The following is a 25,238-nucleotide window of genomic DNA, read 5'->3' on the forward strand; positions in this document are numbered from 1 at the left end:
TTTTTGAAAAAAATGTACTTAGTTTTGGAACTCACCTCTTTTATTGTCCTCCATCTAGACCAGGGGTGTCCAACCTCAGCTCTCGCCCAGTCGGGTTTTCAGGATTTCCACACAGAATATGCATAAAATCTATTTGCATACAATGGAGGAAGTGCATGTAAATAGATCTCATGCATATTCAATGAAGAAATCCTGAAAACCCAGGTCAGTTGCAGCCCTGACCAGACCCTCACTGCTATCTGCTAATTAGCTGCAGCACTTCTAATGTCATGACCTTCATGGGGAAAACAATTCGATATCATCTGCCTACATGCCAACCTCTCTTCTGAAAGAGGTTAATGCTTGCAAACTTCTTGTGTTAGTATGCATGCTTTCTTTGCATGCCTGCTAAAGAAGCTTGTTAGGAAGTGTGTAGGGAAACCCCAGTTCCCCTTAAGAGTGCTTTCTTATCAGGCCACCTTAAATATAGGTTTGCTAGTCTGCCTGGCCAGGAGGGTGGGGCTCAAGCAGAGAGCAAGAACAGTTAAAACCTCAGAGTGGAACACAGAGGCTCAGAACTGAGGGACTGGATGCTCCAGAAGAGATTCCAAGCCTGGGCAGGAAGAAAGGGTCCCCAGGGGAGAGACCTAACTTATGATTACAGTGTTGGAAGACCGGTCAGGGTAGGAGGTTTACTTGTAAAGCATTTACTCAGCTTGTGACTAGAGCACTGGAAGACTGATCAAGGTGGGAAACTTAGAGTACAAGTGAAGTGTTGAATGAGCTTGCTAGGAGCTGTCACTGTGAGTGCAAGAGTGAGTTAACGAAGCTGGGCTCCAGGACACCGAAGAGAGTAGTATTCCTTTTTGTGTGTGAAATGCAGTTACATTTAAATCCTGCTTATCTTTGCATACCAGATCTGTGACAATAACCTGAATCTGTGAAGGGTTCATGCCTGGCTGCTATCTCACACTACCACAAGGCTTCATTTTGGCAGCACATGAAAATCCCTGGTGCATGTTAAGTGTCCGCTAAAAAAACAACAACATATTAGCATGTGTTTTAATGCATAGTCCCTATGTGTCTTTTTAACACTTCGCTGTGGCCAGCAGTCTCCCCCCCCCCCCCCCCGATTGTTGTATGATGCTTTCTTTGCAGTTCTCAGCAGCTTGTGGCGCTTGCCAAAAACAGCTAATCAAAGATGGAGTGCAACCTGATTGAGTGCTTAGCCAATCCCTGTCTCACCCACTGGCCATCTCCTATTTAAGACAAGAAAATCAGCAGCTGTTGTGTTCTGATGAGATCACGGTATCTGCATTATAATGACAGTCATTTTTTTTTTCCCTGAAAGACTGGAGCATATACTGTGTAATGGCTAGCAGCACATTTCTTGGGGAAAGCATAGAAAGTGATATGGCATTACTGATATTTCAAGAATTCCACTTAAACTGTAAACATACAAGGGTTGATTCATTCTATCATTTTGGTCTGCGCTTAGAATATTACAGCAGATATTCAGGATCTGCCATTTATAATTTTATAACAGGGCTTATTTGACAGATCTTTGTGGCTTTTCAGGTCAACAAGAAAATAGATGCTGGGGTATGCTGACGAGAAAGACACTTGCACACACTATTCTTCTCCTATCCATTGTCCCTACTCTGTCCATTATAATTTATTCACCCCCTCACTTGGCATTTATTTACATCTGAGAGCCCTCACATAGAACATATGTGCTCATACCCAAAGCAGGACCCTCCATTTTTTGTTCTTTCGTTCCTTTATTTTATCTGAGAGAAAATATATGAGCTATGTCCCTCTAATGGAACATCTTGGGAACCATGTTTTGGCTTATTTCAATTCATTCTTTCATAAGAACATAAGAATATCCATACTGGGTCAGACCAATGGTCCATCTAGCCCAGCATCCTGCTTCCAATAGTGGCCAATCCAGGTCACAAGTACCTGGCAGAAAGCCAAATAGAAGCAAGATTCTATGCTACTGATCCCAGGGCAAGCAGTGGCTTCCCCCATGTTTATCTCGATTGCAAACTATTGACTTTTCCTCTAGGAACTTGTCCAAACCTTTTTAAATCCCAGATACACTAACCACTGTTACCACATCCTCTGGCAATGAGTTCCAGAGCTTAACTATTCTTTGTACTTTTTGAAAGAGTAAAAAAATCGATTTATTTTTACCTGTTCTACATCACTTAGGATTTTGTTGACCTCAATCATATCGCCCCTCAGCCATCTCTTTCCCAAGCTGAAGAGCCCTAATCTCTTTAGCCTTTACTCATATGAGAAGAGTTCCATCCCCCTTTATCATTTTGGTTGCTCTTCTTTGAATCTTTTCTAATTCTGTTATATCTTTTCTGAGATACTGTGACTAGAGTTGAACACAGTACTCAAGGTGAGGTTGCACCATGAAGTGAATCAGAGGCATTATAATATTCTTGGTCTTGTTTTTCATCCCTGTCCTAATAATTCCTAACATCCTGTTTGATTTTTTGGCTGCCATCACACACTGGGCAGAAGATTTATGCGTATTGTCTACAATGACCCCTAGATCTTTTTGTTCAGTGCTGACTCCAAAGGTGGATCCTAGCATCAGGTAATTATAATTTGGATTATTCTTCCCAATGTGCATCACTTTGCATTTTTTGACATTAAATTTCATCTGCCATTTGGATGCCCAGTCTTCTAATTTCCTAAGGTCTTCCTGTGGCTTTTCACAGTCCCATAACTTTGTAATTTTCTCAGGAGTCTCTCATGAGGAACTTGTCCAAAACTTTCTGAAAATCTAGATACACCACATCAACCGGCTCACCTTTATCCACATGTTTATTCACATCTTCAAAGAAATGAAGCAAATTGGTATGGCAAACTCCTCTTATTGACTTACAAGTGCATTCACTCTGCAGCTCCTCAGTACCTCTCCACTATCATCTCTCCCTACACTCCTCCCTGGGAACTCAGTTCACTGGGTAAATCTCTCTTATCGGCACCCTTCTCCTCCACTGCTAACTCCAGACTCCGTTCCTTTTATCTTGCTGCACCCAATGCCTGGAATAAACTTCCTGAGCTGGTACGTCAAGCTCCATCTCTGGCCATCTTCAAATCTAGGCTAAAAGCCCACCTTTTTGATGCTGCTTTTAATTCCTAACCCTTACTCACTTGTTCAGTACCTTTATTTTATCATGCCCACCTTAGTAATTCCCTTATCTCTTATTTGTCCTGTTTTTCTGTCCTAGTTAGATTGTAAGCTCTGTTGAGCAGGTACTGTCTCTTCATGTTCAAGTGTACAGCGCTGCGTACATCTAGTAGCTCTATAGAAATGATAAGTAGTAGTAGTAGACTTCCCTTGGCTAAATCCATGTTGAATCTTTCTCATTAAATGATGTTTGTCTATGTGTTCCGTAATTTTATTCTTTATAATAGATTCCGTTATTTTGCCTGGCACTGGTCAGGCTTACCGGTCTGTAATTTCCCAGATCACCTCTGGAACCCTTTATAAAAATCGGCGTTACATTGGCTACCCTCCAATCTTCAGGTACTACATAAGATTTTAATGACAGGTTACAGATCACCAAGGATCATTGTTCATCGTCATTGTTGAAAGCCATTTCTGGTACAGGAAAATCTCTAAGCAAACAACAAAGGGGGTCCTCACAGTTCTCACAAGAAAGTCAAGCAACACCAATAATGCCTGCAGTCCTCCAGCTATTAAAAAACAAAGATACTTTAGCTCATGGAAATGAGCTTAAATCCTGGGGTAAGCACTGATTGATAGTCTTTAAAGGTGTTTTACCAATGAGCACTTAACAGATACTTATGTTAGCATGCTTATACTTCTGTATATCCATTCTGAGCTGTATTTTTCACTGGTATCCATCTTGTGATGATATGTTTGCAGTACAGGAACTACCTGACCTTATAAAAAAAGGACATCTGTTAGCTTACAGTAGCCCACTGCAAACTGAGAAAATATGATGTCGGTATCATCACCACTAGCATTAAATAGAAATTCTCTATAGAGGAATTCCTTCCCCATTTGAGTGCAGTACATCATACCCTAACCCAGTGTGCACTGAATGCAAGACAAGATAAGGGTATTATAAACAGCCTGGTCCTGCCTTAAGGAACCAGTTTCCAAGGGAGTTGCAGGAGGAAAACATCCTCCGATGTTTTAAAACGCGTTTGAAAGCGCATTTTTTTCAGATGGCATTTGGATAGTTTTGAGGTGGGTGCCTGGGGAATCTGCAAAGATTTAAGCATGTTTTATCGGGTGCTGGGGTGTCTCTTGAATGAACGTGCATTTTCTATTATTATTGGTGTTCCTTTCTCAAGGGTCATTTTACTAAGGTGCACCGAAAAATGGCTTGCAGTAGTGTAGATGCGGGTTTTGGGCGTTCGCTGATCCATTTTTCAGTGCGCCTGTTAAAAAGGCCTGTTTAAAATTTTTGCTGAAAATGGACATGCGTCAAAATCAAAATTGCCGCGCATCCATTTTGGGTCTGCAACCTTACCGCCAGTCATTGACCTAGCGGTAAAGTCTCACGCAGTAACTGGGTGGTAATGACCTACACACGTCAAATGCCACTTGGCGTGCGTCTGATATGCATGTCCGAAAACAAAAATTATTTTTCAGCCGTGCGTATCGGATGTGTTCCAAAAATGAAATTACCACAAGAGCCACGCAGTAGTCGGGTGGTAACTCCATTTTGGCAGGTGTGCGTAGACACTTACGCGGCTTAGGAAAAGGGCCCCTTAATTTATTTTACTGTAAACCACTTTGATGGATACAAAAGGTGGCATATTAAGTTTTCTTAAACTATTAATTGTGCCAAATAAAACTGCCAACAGCTAACAGCCTTGTTGTTTGAAGTCTGTAGCAGAGACAACCCTCTTTATGCCATAAACATAGGGATAGGCATTTATTTGCAACGATATGAAATGTGTCAAAACAACATATACCATGTCATTGCATGTTGTTATCAAATGAAAATGAGCAGAAAAAACCCACAAAAGTTCATGTTTTATCATTTGCCAACAATAGTGTGCATTGTGCATGCACACACGCTGCCAGATTCTGTTTGGGTCACCCAAATTTGGGTATACAATTTTAGGTATGAATCCCACATCTGCACATAAACTAATTAGCTAATTAGGAGTTAGTGATCATTTATTGGTGCTCACAAGCCCTGTACCCTAGTCTATAACATGAGCGCCTAGATTTCATAATGCTTAACTCCAAAGGGAAATGTTTATGGGAGGGGCATGTGTGGGTCAGGGTCATTCCTAGAAATTAGGCATAGTACTATAGAATACCTGCATTTGTGCGCCTGTATGTTGCCGGAGGCCTTCTCCTCCTGATTGTAACAGCTGCGCTAGTTATTTCCTGGGACTTTGATCTCACTGCTCACTCTGCCTCCTCTGGTAACATCATTAGGGTGCACAGGAGTCATTTAAGCCCAGGACTAACGCTGGAGGAAGACTGGTGATAGTTTTGGTGATTTTGAGATGTAACATCTGCACTTGTAACCAGCTGTGCATTGCCTGAGACCCGCTCTTCCTGCTTGTAAAGGCTGCGCAAGTTATTTCCTGGACTTGGATCACTGCTGACTCTGCCTTCCCTGGTGATGCCATCAGGGTGCGTGGGAGTCATTTAAGGCTGGGACTAGCGCTGGAGGGATGAACACCTCCTTGTCACGCTGATGAAGGAACGCTCCTTCGTGTGGACTTTGGGCAAGGTGGGGGCAGTTTATACACATTTCTGGACTAATTTTGAAGGAAGGTTAGGTGGAGGTTGGCAGGAAATTGTAAAAAGATGGCATAGATCAAGTCATTATGGTGAACTTTCTGGACTAAAATTTAGAGCTAGATGGCCAAAAGTATTAAAGAAAGTTTTGTTAGATTCTTAAAACTTTTAAGCACTCTTCTAATTTTAAGGATTTATTTGTTGAATGCAAGATCAGTTAGAAATAAGGTTTCAGTTTTATTTGATCTAATTAAGGAAGGTGATTATGACTTTCGTCAGTGTTTACTAAGGTGCGGTATAGGTGTGTTAGCATTTTTAATGCACGTAAATGTATAGACGCATTAGCATTTAACGCGCCTTAACTTTAGAGGTGAGTTAGAAATGCTAACGCACCTTAGTACACATACCTCTTTTTTTGTATTACTAAATCGTGGCTGGCTCCTGAAGATGTGGCTATCTAAACCAATTGTGTCCACTTGGATACTACGTTATTTCTCAGCCTCAGTTAAATAGGATGTGAGGTTGGGTAATAGTTATTTTTTAAGAATTGTATTGGATTAGGGAAAAAGGATATGATACCAGATATAAATTTAGCATTCTTTGAATTTGAATTTAATTTTGTTTTATTGTCCTCCAGGTATTTTACATAGAATTGATTACGGACAGTAATTTAGATCCAGTTCAAACAATTATATTAGGAGATTTTAATTTACATGTTGAAGAAAGAGGAGTTGATGACTCGGTGTCAGATTTTTAAAACTGTTTTGTGGTTATTAGGATGGCAACAAATGATACAAGAGGTTACACATAAAATGGTCAAATTTTGGGTTTGATTTTTATTGATAGAAGAAATGAAAATTTAGGAACATGTGTGAATAAAGTGAAATTGTTTCTTTGGTCAGATCACTATATCATTGCTTTTAATATAGAATTCTCTAGTAGCATTATTTAGTATTGATTCAAATTTTACTTTTCAAGATCAGACTAGCAAAGTAGTACAACAATCCTTTTATAAGTTACGTCTTATCAGATCCATTCAACCTTTATTGCACCCCCCTTGGCCCTCAATATCCTGATACAATCTTTGGTAAATTCTCAAATAGACTATTGCAACTTTGTCTATCTAGGGATTCATCTTAAGGACCGTCATCATTTACTGCTATTCAGAACACCGCTATTCGGATTATATATAATTTAAGGTTATCAATAGAAATCAAACAAAATAAAACATGGAAAAGAAAATAAGATGATAACTCTCTTATGATTTTCCTCAGTTTTTCCAGCTCTGGATTGTATGTCACTACAAGGGGGATTCTGTCTGTGGCTCTTTTCTCCTTGTACTGTAGCAGATTCTCCCTGGACCATCAATACTCACCAGAAACTATTACAAAATTAATAAAATTCATTTTAACTCACAACTACATCCGCTTTAACAATGATATCTATCTACAAATAATGGGCACTGCGATGGGCACCAGGACAGCACCCCAATATGCCAACCTTTTTATGGCTGAGCTGGAAGAGATATTTCTGAATACACAACAGACCAAACCTCTAAAATACTACCAGTACATCGATGACATTTTTATGATTTGGACGGAGGGTGAAGAAACTCTGAAACAATTTTATTCTTCCTTCAATACATACCATCCTACAATCAGATTCAAAATTGACTACTCCCCAGAAAAAGTAAATTTTTTGGACAGCACGGTCTCAATCAGTGATGGCTGTATACAAACATCTATATACAAGAAACCCACAGACAGATGCAGCTACCTCCACAACTCCAGCTTCCATCCTTCACATATAAAAAGATCCATCATTTACAGCCAAGCCACAAGATACCACCGTATCTGCTCTTACCCAGGGGACAGAGACAGACACCTTAAAAGCCTGACTGCATCCTTCAAACAGAAAGGCTACAACCCCAAAATAATCTCCAAGAATATTGCCTCCTCCCTCAAAACACCCAGGGAGAATCTGCTACGGTACAAGGAGAAAAAAGCCACAGACAGAATCCCCCTTGTAGTGACATACAATCCAGAGCTGGAAAAACTGAGGAAAATCATAAGAGATCTACAACCTATACTCCAAGAGGATGAATTACTGAAAGAGATATTCCCATCCCCACCAGTACTGGCCTTCCGACAGCCACCCAACTTAAAACACAAGCTAATCAGAAGTAAACTTCCATCACAGACTGAAAAGGAACAGAAGGGCACACTTCCCTGTAATTTATCCAGTTGCAAACTATGCCAAAACATTTCACAGGACCCCACAGTCATCCACAAAGGAAAGATATTCAACATAAAGGAATCTTTCACTTGCTCATCTTCCAATGTGGTATATATCATTCAGTGTAAAAAATGTAACGAAGGATGCTATATTGGAAAAACAGGCCAGATGCTTAAGACAAGATTCAATTTACATAGACATCACATGAACAATACTGGTGCCAGTAGGGCTTCCACCCCTGTTGGTCAGCATTTTACAGGACCAGGACACTGTGCCAGTGATTTCACAGTGAGAATCCTGAAAGGTAACTTTAAAACCATACAAGAACGTAAGACCTTTTAAATCAGAATGATTGAATATTTTAACACCCAACAGAAAGGACTTAACAAGGATCTGGGGTTCCTAGCCCATTATAAACCATAAAGCTGTATTTCTCTGTTGATCACCCTCCCCTCACCTATCCACACCTATCTTGTTAGAATATCAATGATATGCTTTGATGTCCCCATGCATACCTCCTACCCACCCCCATCCTCCCACCCTGTCAGACTGTCATAGTAATGCTTGAATGTTTTCACTTATTTACACTGTCAGCTAGCACATTTGCTTATTTCCGATCTGATGAAGAAGGGCAACCTTCGAAAGCTAATCAAGAAATGTATTAAGTTATGTCCAATAAAAAAGGTATCATCTTATTTTCTTTTCCATGTTTTATTTTGTTTGATTTCTATTGATAACCTTAAGAGGTGACTAACATGGCTACCACACTCCTCTATATACTGTAATTTAAAAAACTATGATCATATTACATCTTACCTAAAAGCATCTCATTGGCTTTCTGTTCCTCACAGAATTACTTATAAGATCTTATTACTGGTTTTTAAGACTCTCACTTCATCAGAACCCTCCTGTCTTCTGCGTTACCTCCACCTTTCCCCCCAAACTAGGAATCTGAGATCTGCCCAACTCAATTTCCTTAATGTTCTCTTGCCTCGAGAAATAATCCATGAACACAGCCGGCACACTATGTTCTCAATCCAGGGGCCCAAGGTTTGTAATGCCCTGCCTTCGCATCTCAGACAAGTTACTTCTTTACTTCTTTTTAAAGCAGAGCTTAAAACGTTTCATTTTTAGGAATGCTTATTCCTAAAATTTGCAGGTTTTGGTTGCAACTACCTGATGGGTAGTTCCCTATCCCATACTGTTCATCTCTTTTTCCTTTACTTTGGGGTCCTTTTACTAAGCTGTGTGAAAAAGGTCCCTTCGCTGGCAGCGGGGGCCTTTTCTTCCCGCAGCCAGTAAAACACACACAAAAAAATGGCCACGCAGTGAGATAACTCTCATCACTTAGTCGTGAGGCAGGGAGCCCATACCGCCACCATAAGAGCTCTGGTGCTAACCCAGCGGTAACGGGGCAGTGTGCGGTGATGTTCAATTACTGCCGGGTTACCGTTGCGCTAGCCATTTCTGGGGGGGGGGGGGGGGTTCCCCTGGAAATGGCACGTGCTTGAGTTGGGACTACTGCCAGCAGCTGCATTGGGCCGGCGGTAGTCCCGAAAGAGCGAGCGGTAAGTCCACTGGTTTGTGAAAAGGCTGCTTTATTTCTTATTAGTCACAAGCATTCCCAGACTGAGTTCAGTGCGACTTACATTAAGAGATCAAGGTCATTGTTACGTTTTAGACTCAACACATTTCAAGAAGAAAAACATTGTTACATTTTAGGGTCATAACGGTTGTAGTTGGGGGGTATTGGGATGCTATACACATTATCCCTCATTCCTTAACATGTATTTTCTGAATAGATGAGTCTTCAACTGTTTAAGGAAGATTCTGTACCGTGATATTGATCTTATTGACACTGGTATATCGTTCCACCATTTTGCCGATAGGATAAGGTTGTTGCGTGTACTGTTTTAAATCTGACACCTTTTGTTGATGGAAATACTAGGTCCAGGAGATTTCCTTTCATTCTTCTCAGTCTCTTTTTGGGTAGTATTATTCAACAGTTTAGATATTCTGGCATTTTGCCATGTAGAAATGAGTGTATCGTGGTACAGAGTTTAAAAATCCCTTTCGCTTCAAATGGTAGCCATTGTAATATAATGTACAAAGGAGTTACTCTTTAGTATTTTGATTTAGAAAAGATCAGTCTAGCTGCAACATACTGTACTGTCTGTATCTTTTTCCTAATTGATGTTGCACAGCCTACATATAATACGTTGCAATAATTGGTGTGTGCAAGAATGAGAGATTGTACCAATAGTCTAAAATTGTCTTGGCTGAAGCAATGACTTATTCTCTTGAGTTTTTTGAGTACACTCAAGGTTTTTTTTTAACCATTCGCTGACATTGTTTATCAAAGGTTAGGTATCTGTCAATTGTTATCCCTAGTATTTTCAGTGGTATTCCATTGAAGCGTAGTTGTATGTTTGACACATCCATGGTAGATGCTGTGATTACTAAAATCTTTGTTTTGTCACAATTGTGTATTTTAGCATTACATTCTTGAAAACATTTGTCTCAATAGGTGAAAAGTTTGACCAGTTTCTATCTGCTGCACATTCTCTTTTCTTCTGTCTTACAACCTCTCCATTGGAAATAATTTCTTCATAATCATGTTATCAATAGAAATAACTCCTCTTCATAATCATGGAGATTTATTGCCTTCCCTTTTACTATATTTCTTACATTTTTAATTTTGACCTCAAAGTGTTGCGCTAAACAGTTTGCAGTGGGCAGCGTGATTGTTGTTTCTATTAATTCTTCTGGACTCATTAGGTGTTCCATTATCTGATATATATCGCTATCTGGTCTACCTTTCCCTATTTTTTTTTTTCAGAAAAGTACTGTTGTTTGGCTATTTTATTTTGAAATTTGTATACATTTACCATTCTTCTCCAGTCCTCTCTAGCTGTTTTATTCTGGTTTTCTGCCATATTCTCTCGTTTCCTACAGGATTGTTTCAGTTTTTATAAGGTTTCATTAAACCAATGTTCCTTACTCCTTTTTGTGACCTTTTTCAGTTTTTTAAGGGCCATTTCATTTAGGGGATGACAAAAGTTCATGGGGCATGTTGGCAGGGTAGCGAAGGAGGGACTGGGACTTGATTAGGAGATGGTCGTCCTCGGCCGATAATAGAAAAAAGAAGGCCATCCCCGAAGAGCACTTGGCCGACTTTACTTGGTCCATTTTTTTTCACGACCAAGCCTCAAAAAGGTGCCCCAACTGACCAGATGACCACCAGAGGGAATCGGGGATGACCTCCCCTTACTCCCCCAGTGGTCACTAACCCTCTCCCACCATAAAAAACAAGTTTAAAAATACTGTTTTGCCAGCCTCTATGCCAGCCTCAAATGCCATACTCAGGTCCATTGCAGCAGTATACAGGTCCCTGGAGCAATTGTAGTGGGTGCAGTGTACTTCGGGCAGCCAGACCTCTGGGGGGGTTTGGGGGGCTCAGCACTGAGGACGACCATCTCTAAGATCGACCTAAATGTCAAGATTTGGATGTCCCCGACTGTATTATCGAAACGAAAGATGGACATCCATCTTGTTTCGATAATACGCATTGTCCCGCCCCTTTGCGGCACTGTCCTTAGAGTTGGGCGCCCTTAGAGATGGTCGCCGCATTCGAAAATGCCCCTCCACATGATTTTTTAAATCCTTTTAACTCCTTCCTATCTTTTAGATTGTAAACCACTCAGATGATTATGCTGTTGGGCGGGATAGAAAGTTTTTAATAAACTTGAGACTTATGAAAGGCGAGTTGAGTTTGACCAGCAACTTTGAAGAAGGCACTCTGCCCAAAGCTGGTAGGGGTAGAATTGCTGGATGCTGAGGAATCAACTAACAGATGGATTATGGCTTTGCTTGAAGTCTTAGATGAGGTTGCTCCACTAAAACAATACTGTAGGAAGAGGACTCCTACAGTTCCGTGATTTAATACTGATTTGAAATTGTATAAGAGTTCAGTATGCAAAATGTGATGTGAGTGGAGTAATGTTAGAGAATTATAATTTGACGCTCCAGCAATATAATACTACTACATTTCATGCTAAAAAAGAACTTTTGAAAAATGCAGATCAGGGGCGTAGCTACTTGGGGCCACAGGGGCCTGGGCCCCCCTCCTGCCAACAACCCGCCGTCGCTGTCTGCTACCTTTGCTGGCGGGGGACCCCAACCCAACCCCCGCCAGCCGAGGTCCTCTTCTTCCTTCGTTCTGTTTCTGAGTCTGAGTCTGACGTCCTGCACGTACAACGTGCAGGACGTCAGACTCAGAAAACAAAACGAAGGAAGAAGAGGACCTCGGCTGGCGGGGGTTGGGTTGGGGTCCCCCGCCAGCAAAGGTAGGCGACGGCGATGGAGAGTTGGCAGCGGGAGGGGGGGGTCGAGAGGTTCGTCGGCGAGGGGGGGATTAAAGTTGGTGGTGGTGGTGACGGTGGGGGGGGGGGTCGGCAATGGCGGGGGGGGGGGGGGGGTGGCGGCGCCGGGGGGGGGGCTAAAATATGCCCCCTCACCTCGGGCTCCGGACCCCCCTCCCGCCGAAGTCTGGCTACGCCCCTGATGCTATTGTACATAAACTTTGGAAACTAAGGGATCCTTTTACTAAGCCATGGTAAAAAGTAGCCCACGCAAGTTTTGGTGCATGAAATTGGCATCCACTAGGCCACTTTCTACTGTGGCAGCAAAAAGGTCCTTTTTAAAAATAGAGCATTAAATGGCTGTGCACTAATATTAAAATTAGCGTGTGGCCATTTACTGTCTGAACTCTTACCACCATCTGTTTAGAAGGCGCTAACCAGGTCGTAATTGGGCAACATGTGACAATGTGGCTGATTACCGCCAGGAATGCCCTCCACGGTAGAAAATACAAAATAATTTTCTACCGTGGAAAATGGTGCATGGGAAAAGCTGAACTACTGCAGAGCGCCTGGACACGCCTGGCAGCAGTTCTGTTTTGCCGTGCGTTAAGCATGTGGTAGCCCTACCATGCCTTCGTAAAAGGGCTCCTAGTAAGTAGTTGGAGAACAGATCTCGTGTGTTAATATTGCGGTAGGATTTGAGAGGAAAATACAAGTAATAAAGTAAGAGCTTGAAAACCTATCCTCACCAATGAAGGAAGAACGTGTATTATAAGAGAGTGAATGCATCCACAAATAGCTAAGTCTTTTTAACAGTTTTTTTAAAAATGTACTACATTGCTGCATAAAAACATTTTCCCAGGGAGAGCATTCCACAAGGTCCCGCTATTCAGCCAGTGGTGAGCAGTGCGTTTGCTGTCCGCTGCTGGTTTTAAAAAACCCAGATATTCAATTCCGGGCATTATCCAGTGACTGGCATTGAATATCCGGATTTATTTTAACTGCTAAAAAGTTAACTGGCTCTGTCGATATTCAGCACTAACCAGTTAACTTTTTAGCAATCAAAGATAGGCCTGTAATTTATGCTGCTGGTTAGGTGCTGAGTATCCACACCTAGAGCTGGTTAGTGGCTAGCTGCTAACCGAGATATTCAGTGGGAGATAACCAGTTATCTCCTGCAAAATTTCCACAGTAAGGCGCTTTAATGCTATTTAACCAGCCAGGAGCCATTCCTGGTCAGTTAAATAGTTTTGAATATCATGGGGGCAAGAGAGGTGTGGTAGCCGTGTTAGTCCAATTTAAAGGTAATCAATAGAAATAAAACATGAAAAAGAAAATAAGATGATACCTTTTTTATTGGACATAACTTAGTACATTTCTTGATTTAGCTTTCAAAGGTTGCCCTTCTTTGTCAGATCGGAAATAAGCAAATCTTGGTAGATGACAGTATATATAAGTGAGACATCAAAGCATTTCAGTGACAATCTAACAGGGGCAAGAGTATTTGGCCTGAATCCTGAAAATTCCAGCTAGAAATGTTTCAGTGAAGTTCTGTGCATTTATTTATAGACTTCCATTAGACAGGAAATAACTCGGCATTTGAATACATTGTAAGTATAGATCTGTATATCTCTGCTCTAGTAATGTCCTGTTTCTGGTTCCCTTACACAGTATTGGATTAATGAGTATACCTCTACCTTGGGGATTGGAGTATTCCATTCTGGCATTGAGATCTATGGCCGAGGTAAGTGACTTGTGCTCTCCATCTATTAATATCGTAATATCAAAATCCTGCTAATCAAATTGAAGATAGCACTTTAATGAATTGCTATCAAAAATTCACCACAATCAGGAGATAAATTAATTCTTTGTTCTTACTCCTGAATGGAATTCATGTGACAAAAGTACAATTCCAACTATGGAAAGGCAGAAAATATTGCTGTCAAATGTGGAAGAAAATGATATGCAATATCTTTTGATAAGGAAAACACTCGGGGCTTGATTTTCAAAGACAGAGCTCACTTTCACCAACTTAATAACATCTTGCTTGCCAAACTTTAAAGACTCCCTACACTAGCAAATACTGCTACACTATAAGTACAGATTCTCACCTTTTCAAAATTACTGTCTTCTTTTCAAGGGTTTGAGATTTCTTGTATCCCCAGGTTCACAAAATGTCAAAGGTTATAGCAAATGTACTTGTTTTTCTCTGCCTCCAGCAAACATTTTTCCATTTGGACTGTTCTCTACTTTTATTTCATCTTCTAACTAAACTTCCTGTTCTTTCCATCTTTTCTGTATGCTTGCCTCCTTTTTTTCTTCATTTCTTTATTTACCGCCAGTCACGCACCAGATGCAGCAAGGTGGTTTACAATATTGGCTATAGGGCATTCTTAGCAGGGAACAGAATAGGAGGCGTCAGGGGAGGAGGAAAAGCATAGGATGGGCAGAGAGAAGAGGAGGGTTACTGTTGACCAGATGGTGTATGAGTAGGAAAGGTTCGGTGAAAGAGCCAGCCTTTAATCTGTTTTTTAAAATGCTATATAGAAAGATTGCAATCTGAGTGCTACTGGAAGTGTGTTCCATAATTTGGGGCCAGCATGTCTGAAAGGTGTTTCTTGTGTGGCATCTAACTGTAAGTGGGAGGGAGGGGAAGCTGTAAAACAGCAGTTAGTGAGGAACACAGAAGTTGTGCTGGGGTACATGGGACCAGTAGATTAGCAATATAATCTGGGGCAGAAGGAAGATGTCCTTTGCGAGCCAAGGCCAGAAGTTTATACTTTATACATGCGGAAACTGGGGAGACATGTTCAAGGCAATTCATCCATCTTTCTCTTTGTTGCTCTCTTAGATATTTCTCTCAATTCTCATATCTTTTATGCTTCCATTTCCCATCGCTTCCCTGTCTCTTCACCCACTAACCCATTTGAACTGTCTATTTGTTCTTCATTCTCTCTCAGCCTTCCCTCTTCTCTTCTCTCGCTCCCCATTTCCCTCTCCTTGACTCTTCCCCCTCATTTCTCAGCCTTCCATTTCTTTCTTCTGGCATGTTCCATACCAGCTTCCTGCTCCACTTGCTGATCTTCATCTCTCAGCCCTCCATTCCTCTAGTCTTTCTTTCTCTTCAGTGACAGTTGGAAAGCAGCAGCAGAACAACAACTGCCACAAACATGGGAATAATGGAATGCTCAAGAGGCCAACTAAATTAGAGCTAAACTGGAAGCAGGAGATAGTACGGGAATAATTAAAGTAATGCACTGCCTGCCTCTATAGCTGTCTTCTCTATGCAGGCTTCATATTTAATCAGGAAACCTGCACAAGAGGGAAATAGGTGAGACAGTTGAAGGGACAAGAAGAGCAGCACTTTCACTGTCCCCCCATGTTGCCTCTGCTTTAGTTCTACAGCCATCTGCCTTTCCTGTTCCTTTCACGCTAGCTATGGCAGCCTCAGACTCTGTCTCTTCTGTGTGGGGGCAGTGATACTCCTCATCTTCATCTATTTTCTCAGGTTAGGGAGTGGTATCCAACTGTTCAAAGACAAACGGAGAGTCTCCCTTTTGAGTTGGCACTTTGCAAGGCACATGGAGAAGGTTGTTTACTACGGTCAGGTTTCCCTCTCCTATGCAGTGGCAGTCTGCTTGCATACTCTCTAATAGGCTACCATCTACCTTCAGAGCTATGCTTATCTATGAAGAATAGCTGCTGTAACAGAAGATCTTATACTTCAGGAAGCAGGTGAAAACATGGCTCTTCTCCAAAGCCTTTAATGGAAGATACAATTGACTAGATAGTCACACACACAAAGACTAACACCAGCTACACATATTGTAGCTGGACTTGCTTACCATATGTACTCTATATCTGAGATCATTTTCATGCGCCTCTCCTGACTCCCTTATCTTCTATCTAAACTCCTACTACTTTTTCTTATCTGTCCATTTGCTCCATGTCCTCGTATATTCTATGCAGTTTATTAAGATGTTTGTGTATTTTGTTGACATTGTAAATACCGTACTATGTCATAATGTGTGTCGTTATTTGAATACTGTTGTAATTGTTACTTACTGTATACCATCTTGGGTGAATTTCTTCAAAAAGGTGGGAAATAAATCCTAATAAATAAAATATACTTTTATTACATAAATGCGTGCTCTAGGTCAGTATAAAAGACAAAGATGGTATTGGAGGTGTAGACACATTTGACGGTGCTTGGTGGTCTAATTTTTCCTTTTGGTAATTTCTTCAAAAAGTTTATTCTGACAAGGGCTCAATCTGACGGAAGCCCCCTGGACCTTCCCAAGGGTATTTTCTCAAGACTAAGATGATTAAATATCTGCCAGCATTCTCTCTTTTATTGTTTGTTGGGTCTGCTGCTGCCACTAATGGAACTGTCTGGAGGCTGGAGCGTGAGATGCATTTCAACCTTCATAGAAGCAAGAAGCCTGCTTTAGTGCAGGTGGCACTTGCAGTTTTCCCAGAAGGGAACGAGGTTCTACCTAGTGGGATAGTGAAGCAAGAACAACCTGCAGACATCAAGAATACCTCCTGCTAAAATCATTGGAGGTGAATTGAGTTCTTTTAGGGGGGCCTTTTACAAAACAGCGCTAACGTTTTTAGCACGTGGTAAAAATCAGTTGGCAGTAAACGCTGAGACACCACCTCAGATCTTAAAAACAGACCTAATTTAATTAAACCCCCTAATATCACTTTAGAGAGTATCTGGAATGTCTGGCATCTCTGGCCCATACGGTTGCCTCGCTAGTCTTAATAACTGTGGACATCCATTGTGAAGAGCAGTGCCAGGAAACTGGCATGTCTCTCCAGGCTAACTGCTTTCAAAAACTGGAGACAGAATTGGCACAGGCTTCATGTGTTCAACGAAGTGTGTACAGGATAAGAAGATTATCCACTACAGGTTAGAGAACCTGGAAACTTTTTCCAGCTCTTAAATCTCTGACTTTTCTCTTATCTCCTCTATAGAATTATTTAAGAAATATCTCAGGAAGCTATTGAATATCCCTGTTAATGCAAGCTATGTAAGATTTATTATAGTTTAATAAGATTTGCTATACCTCTAATGCTAACTAGCAGGTCTTAGCGGGTTACAATTATGAATAATTAAAACAAAGTTGTTAAAAGGAAAAGAATTACAATATAAATAGGACAGGGAAACCAGCATAGAAGAAAGATGGCTACAGAAGCTTAGAACAAGAGGAAAATAAGGCGCAAGCAACACTGTCTCACCAGAATCTAAGTAGTTGCAAGTATAGGGTCCAGTTCTCAGAGGGAACACACTAAATCGATTCATAGGCCTGTGTGAAAAGCCAAACTTTTAGCACAGGTTTAAAAGCTTTAAAGAAAGATTCTGCATGGATATGAAGGTGGAGTGAGTTCCAGAAATGAGGGGCAGTGAAAAAGAAGGCACAATTTCTGGTAGATTCTAATTGGGCAGACTTAGGCCCTGGTAGGACGAGGTGGTGGTCTTTAAGGGAATGCAGCAGGTGGGCAGGACAGTAAGGAATAGTGAGAGAGTTCAGGTAGAGTGGGAACCCTACCCTATGGACTTTGAAAGTGATGATTAGCGATTTGAAAATTATCCTTTGTTGAACAGGAACCTTTCACAGTAATGGAGAAACATGATCCCTACGCTGGGCATGGAATAGTAGGCTGATGGCCATATTTTGCAGGGACTGCAACATTTTAAAATTAGAATGAGTGGAGCCCAAGTATACAATATTACAGTAATCCAATATTATGATTCTGCCCATGTTTCAGGCTCTCAGTCATCTCGCCACCTGGTGGCCAGACCTGGTGGCTGCATTGAACTGGCTGGTTTGTCACCCATTCCAGATTTCAGCCCAGTCCAGTCCGGATCTTCCGGGCTGCCAGACTTGTTTGCTTTGGTTGAACCTACACAGCACCAGTAGTTGCCTGGTGATTGCTGCAGTGAGCCTCAGCTGTTGCTCGGCTTATTAGTCAGTTGGATATTCTCTGCCTTTGCCTTTGCATCGCCTAAGGCCCTGAGGCTTGTTGGGGTGCTGTTTGCACTTCTGCTCAGCCTAGTTCCTTGCCTTGACTCTTGTCTGTTTTAGTTAGCCAGTGGGTAGTTAGAGTAGGTTGTTGTTGTTTGTTTGCTAGTCCTGTCTCTGGGTTAGTTTTGTGTTTGGTCTTTGTCTGTTTGTCTTCCAGTTCTGTGTCTTTACTTTTTTGTTACATTTGTACCCCGCGCTTTCCCACTCATGGCAGGCTCAATGCGTAAGGTTACCATATGGCTCCAGAAAAAGGAGGACGGATTGAGCCAGCCGGGTTTTACTTCCATTGCTTTCCATTGAAAGCAATGGAAGTAAAACCCAGCTGGTTCAATTACTTCCATTGAAAGCAATTGCTTTCCATTGAAAGCAATGGAAGTAAAACCCGGCTGGCTCAATCCGTCCTCCTTTTTCTGGAGCCATATGGTAACCCTATCAATGCGGCTTACATGGGGCAATGGAGGGTTAAGTGACTTGCCCAGAGTCACAAGGAGCTGCCTGTGCCGGGAATTGAACTCAGTTCCTCAGTTCCCCAGGACCAAAGTCCACCACCCTAACCACTAGGCCACTCCTCCACTCTTGTTTGTCAGTGTTTTGTTCCCTTTCTTAGTGGCTGCTTGCAGCTTTCAGTCTTGCGCCCTTTAGCTTTCCCTTCCTTGCCCTGCTGTCCCTGTATGTTCCTTTCCCCTCTGACTCTCAGTCCTGGTTCAGCCTAGTGAGTATCTAGTCCTGCCTTGCCCAGTAAGTCCTGCCAGCCACTTGCAGCCAGGGGCTCAACTCTTGGTGAAAGGTGGCCATGTGCAGGTGAAGTCTCACTGTTTGTCAGAGTTCTGCCTTGCCTCTGGTGTGGGGTGGTTTTGCCTGCCGCTGCCGCTCCTCGGCAGTGGCCCAAGGGCTCACAAACCTAGTTCCAGTTTTGAAAGACATGACATCCAACCATGAGGTCAATAGTGTAAGAATGAGAGAATGAAAATTATTGGTGGTGAAATAGCGTCGAATCGAGCTGAGATGTCGAAGTATGAAAAATCCTGTTTTACAGAGATTCAAAATTTGGGGCATGAATGTAAGATGGGAATCCAGTATAACCCCCAGGTATCTAAAGGAGGCCACTGGTTGTATAGGTGTCCCAAAGAGGCTCAAAGGAGCTGTGGGAATGGACAGGCCTCCTATTAACCAGCAGCTAACTGTCTTTTCCTTGTTAAAGACTAGTCTATGATCAGCCAGCCAGCCGTCATTTAATGGACTGAAAGTTGGGAAGTAGGATTTATGGGTTAGTGGGATACAGGAGAAGAATGTCATCCGTGTAAAAGGATATTCCAGTGGATTGCATAAGGGAGACTAGTGGATTTAAAAATAAGAGGAGAGGAGAAACAACTGATCCCTGTGGAACACCACAGTGCAGGGGGTGACTTGGGGCTGTTGAAGAAATGGTGACAACAGTGAAAAATCTGTTTTCCAGGAAAGAAGAGAACCAGGAAAGAACAGTGCCTGAAATATCCAAGGTAGCGAGAGATTGTATCAGAAACGAGTAATCAACCAGATCAAATGCTGCATAGAGGTTCAAGGAAATAGCAAGAACTACTCTATGTTTATCTAGCTGGGAGTAGACCTTATCTAGCACAGCAGTGAGGAAAGTGGTGGAACCTAATCAATTGTTTTGGATGCAGAGCCATTGATTTTTCAGAAACTGTACTAATTGAGAAAAAACTGTACACTCTAGGACTTTTGAAAGAAAGCATAGATTGGAGACTGGACAATAATTTGCGGAGACTTCAGGGTCAAGTTAAGGTTTTTTAAAGAATGAGTTTCACCAGTGACTTTTTCCACAGCTGAGGCACACCACCAGAAGAAAGGCTCAAGTTGACTAAAGTTAAGATTCAAGGTAACAGGGCAAGATCAGGAATCTGTAGCCATGGGGATGGGAAAGGATCCAGAGTGCTATATGTGGATTTTGTTTGGGAGATCACTATTGAGAATGAGAGAAGAGTCTGGGGCTGAAAGGCGGACCATGTGGAGGAGCAGCTCATAGTGGACAGAGGTTGCTCCGTTGGTGGGACCGAAGTTGCTGGAAGTAATGTATCAATAAGATTTTGAATATTGGTGGAAAAGAACTGAGAAAGCGAATCGGCTCTAGGCATTAGGGTAGGACCTTTGCTAGCAGTTGGGGAAACAGTCAGATTGCTTAAAATAGAGAATACTTCTCTGATTAAATTTAGAGCTTTCTGTATACGTTCTTCAAAATACTGAGACTTCCGAAGTTGGTAGTTCTAGTCTCTCAGTGTCACTCTGTAGGATAAAAGATCTGTCACTGATTTTGATTTTCTCCAGCTACGTTCCTTTTTTCTTAGTTGTTGTTTGGCGAATCAAAGGCTCACATGGTACCAGGGTTGTTTAAATCTCGAAGGGAAGACACTCTTTAATGGAGCGACTTGTTCAAATGCTTCTGACAGAACTGTGTGAAAAGAATGTACCTGACTGTCAAGATCCAGAGCTTCAGTTTCATAATGGGAGGGAGAGAGTGAATGAAGGTCTGTTTTTGAGAGTTGTCTAGACCAGTGATTGGTGATAGTGATTTTAGATAAGCTCATTGGAGCAGCAATAGAAAATTGAATTAGATAGTGATCCGTCCAAGGAAGGCTTAGAGAGTGTAGAGATGAAAAGTTCAGAATGGAGTCAGTAGGAGATAGAATAAGATCTAGGGTATGTCGTTTTCATGAGTTGAGAAAGGGAAGAGGGAATGGGGTTAGTTAAATCTACTGTGGATGTATGAGTAGGGAGTCTGGATTTGTACGGTTTCCTGGCCAACTCTAAAACAAAGAAGAAACTAGTAGAGCTCCTCTATTGGTCTTTCTTGTTTTGTTGTTTTTTCAGGACCATATGCCAGCTAATATTCAAAGAGTTTAATGCGGGCAGGAGAAGCTCCTGCCTGCTTAAATTGCCTGGGGCCACTTAACCCCCAATATTCAGTGGCTCTAAACCGGGCAGTACTGCTGAATATCAGCTCTGACTGGCCCCCGAAAATGTGGGAAAGTCTGGGGCAGCACAGGGGGTAGCATTGGGAGTTATGCTATGTTAGCATTTTTAGCTCATGGTAAAAATCAGCTGGTAGTAAACGCTGAGACACCCCCTCATGTTTTAAAAACAGACTTAATTTAATTAAACCACTAATATCACTTTAGAGAGTATCTGGAAGTGATATCAAAGGAGGCAGAACAGGCCAAAGGGAAAGCTCTGGAGCAGACTGCAGCGGCATATGTGCACCACTGCTGCTACTGGGGACCAACAGAAGACCATTTTTTAAGATAGGCTGACATGCTGGGGATGATATTGAATCCTGATTGGAGGGAAAGATGTTGGATCATGCTGAGAACAGGGATCAGGAGTGAAAGAGAGCATAAGAGACATTTTGTGGAGACATGAAATGCTCCAATGTGATTAAATTCTTAAATCACGGCTAATTTTTAAAATCGCAATTAATGATTAATGCATTAATTGTATAGTTAACTGCAATTAACTTGCATCCTTTATTGAGATAGAGCCTTTAAGGACAAGACTCCATGTCACCAATAAATGGGTTGTTATAGGATCAACCAATTATGTAGGTAAAGCAAAGTATCATGAAGTCATCCAAAAATCTAAACCTTTGCCTATAATACCACCGGAGGTATATACAACTGTATCAAACTGAAATGAAAAGTTGACGACTTTTTTGGCAGATTGTTAAAGTCCAATTTTTTTTGAACCATTGACTGGACTTTACAACGTGTAAAGAAAAAGTGTTGTACTATTTAGGTTGTGTCTTTCTGACAACCTTTTTCTCTTTAACTTTTCATTTCAGTTGATACAGTTGTATATACCTCCGGTGGTAGCACAGGCAAAGGGATACATTTTAGAATGATTTTAGTCTATAAGGCACCACCAGTCTCTGTTATTTTTCTACAGCAGACTAAGGGGTCCTTTTACTAAAGTGCAGCAAGCCTACTGCGGGCTTGCCACGCAGCAATTCAGCTCTACCACTGGGCTCCCAGGGGAGCCCAGCAGTAGTTCTGACCCTCACTGTGCCCCATTCCAGGTACTAGAAAATATTTTTGTATTTTCTAGTTCTGGGGGTGTGCCCAGCAGTAATTGGGCAGCACCGTGCATTGCCTGGTTACTGCTGGGCTACCGCGAGGGCCCTTACCTCCCCCTTAATAGGAGGCGGTAAGGGCTCCCCCAGGAAATGACTGAGTAGCAAGTGTTTAACTTGCCGCATGACCATTTACTTTTTTTTTTTAAGCCTTTTACCAGTGGCGATAGAAAGGGGCCTTGGTGCACAGCAAACCCGCGTGTCAACGCCATTGAAGGGCTCCTTTTATCGCTGTTTGGTAAAAGGACACCTAAGATGGCTACACCTCTGAGAATATATATTTCATTTCATTTCTTCTATACCACACCACCAGAAAACAAGACTTATCTTGCATTAGTTGATTTTTTTTTTTTCTTCCTTGTTTTTGTTTCTGTGCTCCAAGGAAATTTCCTATTGTCATCTCTTTCTGTTAAGTGGTCTAATTAAAAGAACGCACTGAGTAATCTTTTGGGATGATTTTGAGTTTGTGTTTGTTTCCTTTAATGTTCTTTTTATATTTATATTTATGTTTAGTTTTGTGGCTTTTATCTCGTGTATAATTCTTTTGTTAAGTTTTTTCCGCTGATTATACGCAAATGCAAATTTTAAAAAGAGTACTAAGAGTACTACCTTCCAATGTTGGTCTTGTCAGGAGCAGGATGGATCCCTTGCACATATGGTTTTTTTCTGCAAAAACGTCAGAGCATACTGGCGACTTATTTGGGCGAAGTTGTGTGTTATTTTTCACTTGCCTGAGACTGCAGCAATCTCCTATGAATTGTGATTTTGCGTGCCTCTTCTCCTTCTATCTCTCTTCTAGAGTCAGATAAGAAACTGTTTAATATACTGCTAGCTGTCGCTATGCATTTAATTGTTTCCCATTGGAAAAATATTGCAAATCTGAATTATAATGAATGGTGGAGCTACGTTTGTGTCATCAGGAAATATGAGCTAATTCTTGCCCATAAATATCATGGAGTGAAGTCTGTCTTGAAGACTTGGGCTCGATTAGACTTGTTTTGTCAGGCTTCCCTTAGCACTACCTGACTTCTGCCTCTAGGTATTGTCATGGAATGTTCTTATATTTTCCCACAGATACCATGGTGTTTTTTTGTTTTGTGTTTTAGTTCGTTTTTGTGTATTCGCTTCAGTTGTGTACTGTTTGCTGCTGTTGTACTTTGAAAACCTTTAATAAAAATATGGAAAAAAACATGCCTTAGGTGAATTTTTTCATAAACCTTCTTAATAAATCTTGCTAAATAATTAAATAAAAAATCAAGAATGACCAATAAACCTCTGGGTTCATGGGTTTCCCTAATCTTCAGCACCACAGTCTGGACAGCTCCTTACATGACACTTTTTGAATTTATTATGAAGGCGGCATAAAACTTCATCAGGGCTTCTTTTTAGAGTCATTAGCATGTGTATAAATTGCTTCCTGCTAGAAGGTTATTTGGTCATCCAGACTATTGAAGAACCTTATATTTTCATGGCATATAACACAATTCAGTCTTTCCCTAACGCTACTATGAACAGGAATCTCATGTAATATCAAAGTCTTCTTAGCTAGTTCACTTTTCAACAGGCACATATCGCCATCTATTTCCAAGATGTCAAGCTTTTCCAACTCATCTACTGAAACAAAACACATAGGAGCAACTCAAAATGTACATGGACACTTTGGGCCAAATTCTATAATTCGTGCCTTAAAAATCAGTCCTGAAAAACCATGCGGTTAGCATGATTCTATAAACTAGGCCTAGTTTATAGAATATGCGCACACACTGTTCTTGTGACTAAAATGTAGGCGCACCCATTTAGGCCACCTAAAACCAGGCCTTAGTACCTGCACCTAAGTTAGATGCAGATTGGGTGTATTCCATAATAGTGCACATAGTTTTTTGAAATGCCCATAACCCACCCATTCCACACTCATGGCCATGCCCCCTTTTTAACTATGCACATTAGAATTTACATGCACTGCATTGTAGAATATGCCTAGAAAGTTGTGAGCATACATTCTAATTAAAGCCAATTAGTGCCACTAATTGGTTAAGTACCAATTATTGATGCAAATTGGCTTGTTAATCAATTGTGTGTGCAGTTTGGCCATGCAGCCAAATTAGCGCGCACAAGTTAAGGCGCCATTTATAGAATTTGGGGGGTAGTTTTTAAAGGAAAACAATGTGCATTTTCCCATTTTCTTACTAGGCAGCTGCAAAGTATGTGCACTGATAGTATCTGAATATATCACACTTTCTATATGTGCAGGCACCTGAGAGGGTCTAAAATAATGCTCACATAAATGCTTGCATTCATGCTAGATAAAATTCTGCATGCTAAGAAAGTCTGTGACTACTTTTAGCTGGACAGAGAAGGGTACTTTTCAGTTGAGCAATTGTACCTAGGCTTTGGAAATTGCTACATAAATCCTGTAGTATGTATTTAAAAGGCTTCTTATAAAATTATGCTATGCTAGGAGAGACAAAACGGCTCCCTAGAGAGCAGACATGTGTGTGGAACTCTCCTTACCTCTGGAGATAATGCCTAATCAGAGACTGAAGAAAGTAGCACCCGTGATTTCTGGGGTTGCTCCAGTAGTCCTGTCCCGATTGTCATGTCCCCTACCTCAATGCAAGCGGCATCCTCGGGCTACACGGGGTCCCGTTGACACGCACACTTGACTGGCACTGCCCTGAGCCGTGTGTGTGTGTAGTTCTTCTCTGGGTTTGTTCAGAGAGCAGTGGTTGCAGGCTCCTTAATTGCTT

General features: G+C 41.4%; 1 protein-coding gene across 1 annotated transcript in view; it reads left to right on the forward strand.

The window, feature by feature from the left end:
* Positions 1-569: 569 nt before the first annotated feature.
* LOC115477078 (deubiquitinase DESI2-like) overlaps positions 570-25,238 on the forward strand; it is a 75,935-nt gene continuing 51,266 nt past the window's right edge. The window contains exons 1-2 of the mRNA XM_030213694.1: positions 570-662; positions 14,008-14,080. Of these exons, the coding sequence (XP_030069554.1) occupies positions 570-662; positions 14,008-14,080 (166 nt within the window). The remainder of the gene's footprint in view (positions 663-14,007; positions 14,081-25,238) is intronic.

The sequence above is a fragment of the Microcaecilia unicolor genome, chromosome 9 (genome assembly GCF_901765095.1).
Source record: "Microcaecilia unicolor chromosome 9, aMicUni1.1, whole genome shotgun sequence".
NCBI classification, from domain to species: Eukaryota; Metazoa; Chordata; class Amphibia; order Gymnophiona; family Siphonopidae; genus Microcaecilia; species Microcaecilia unicolor.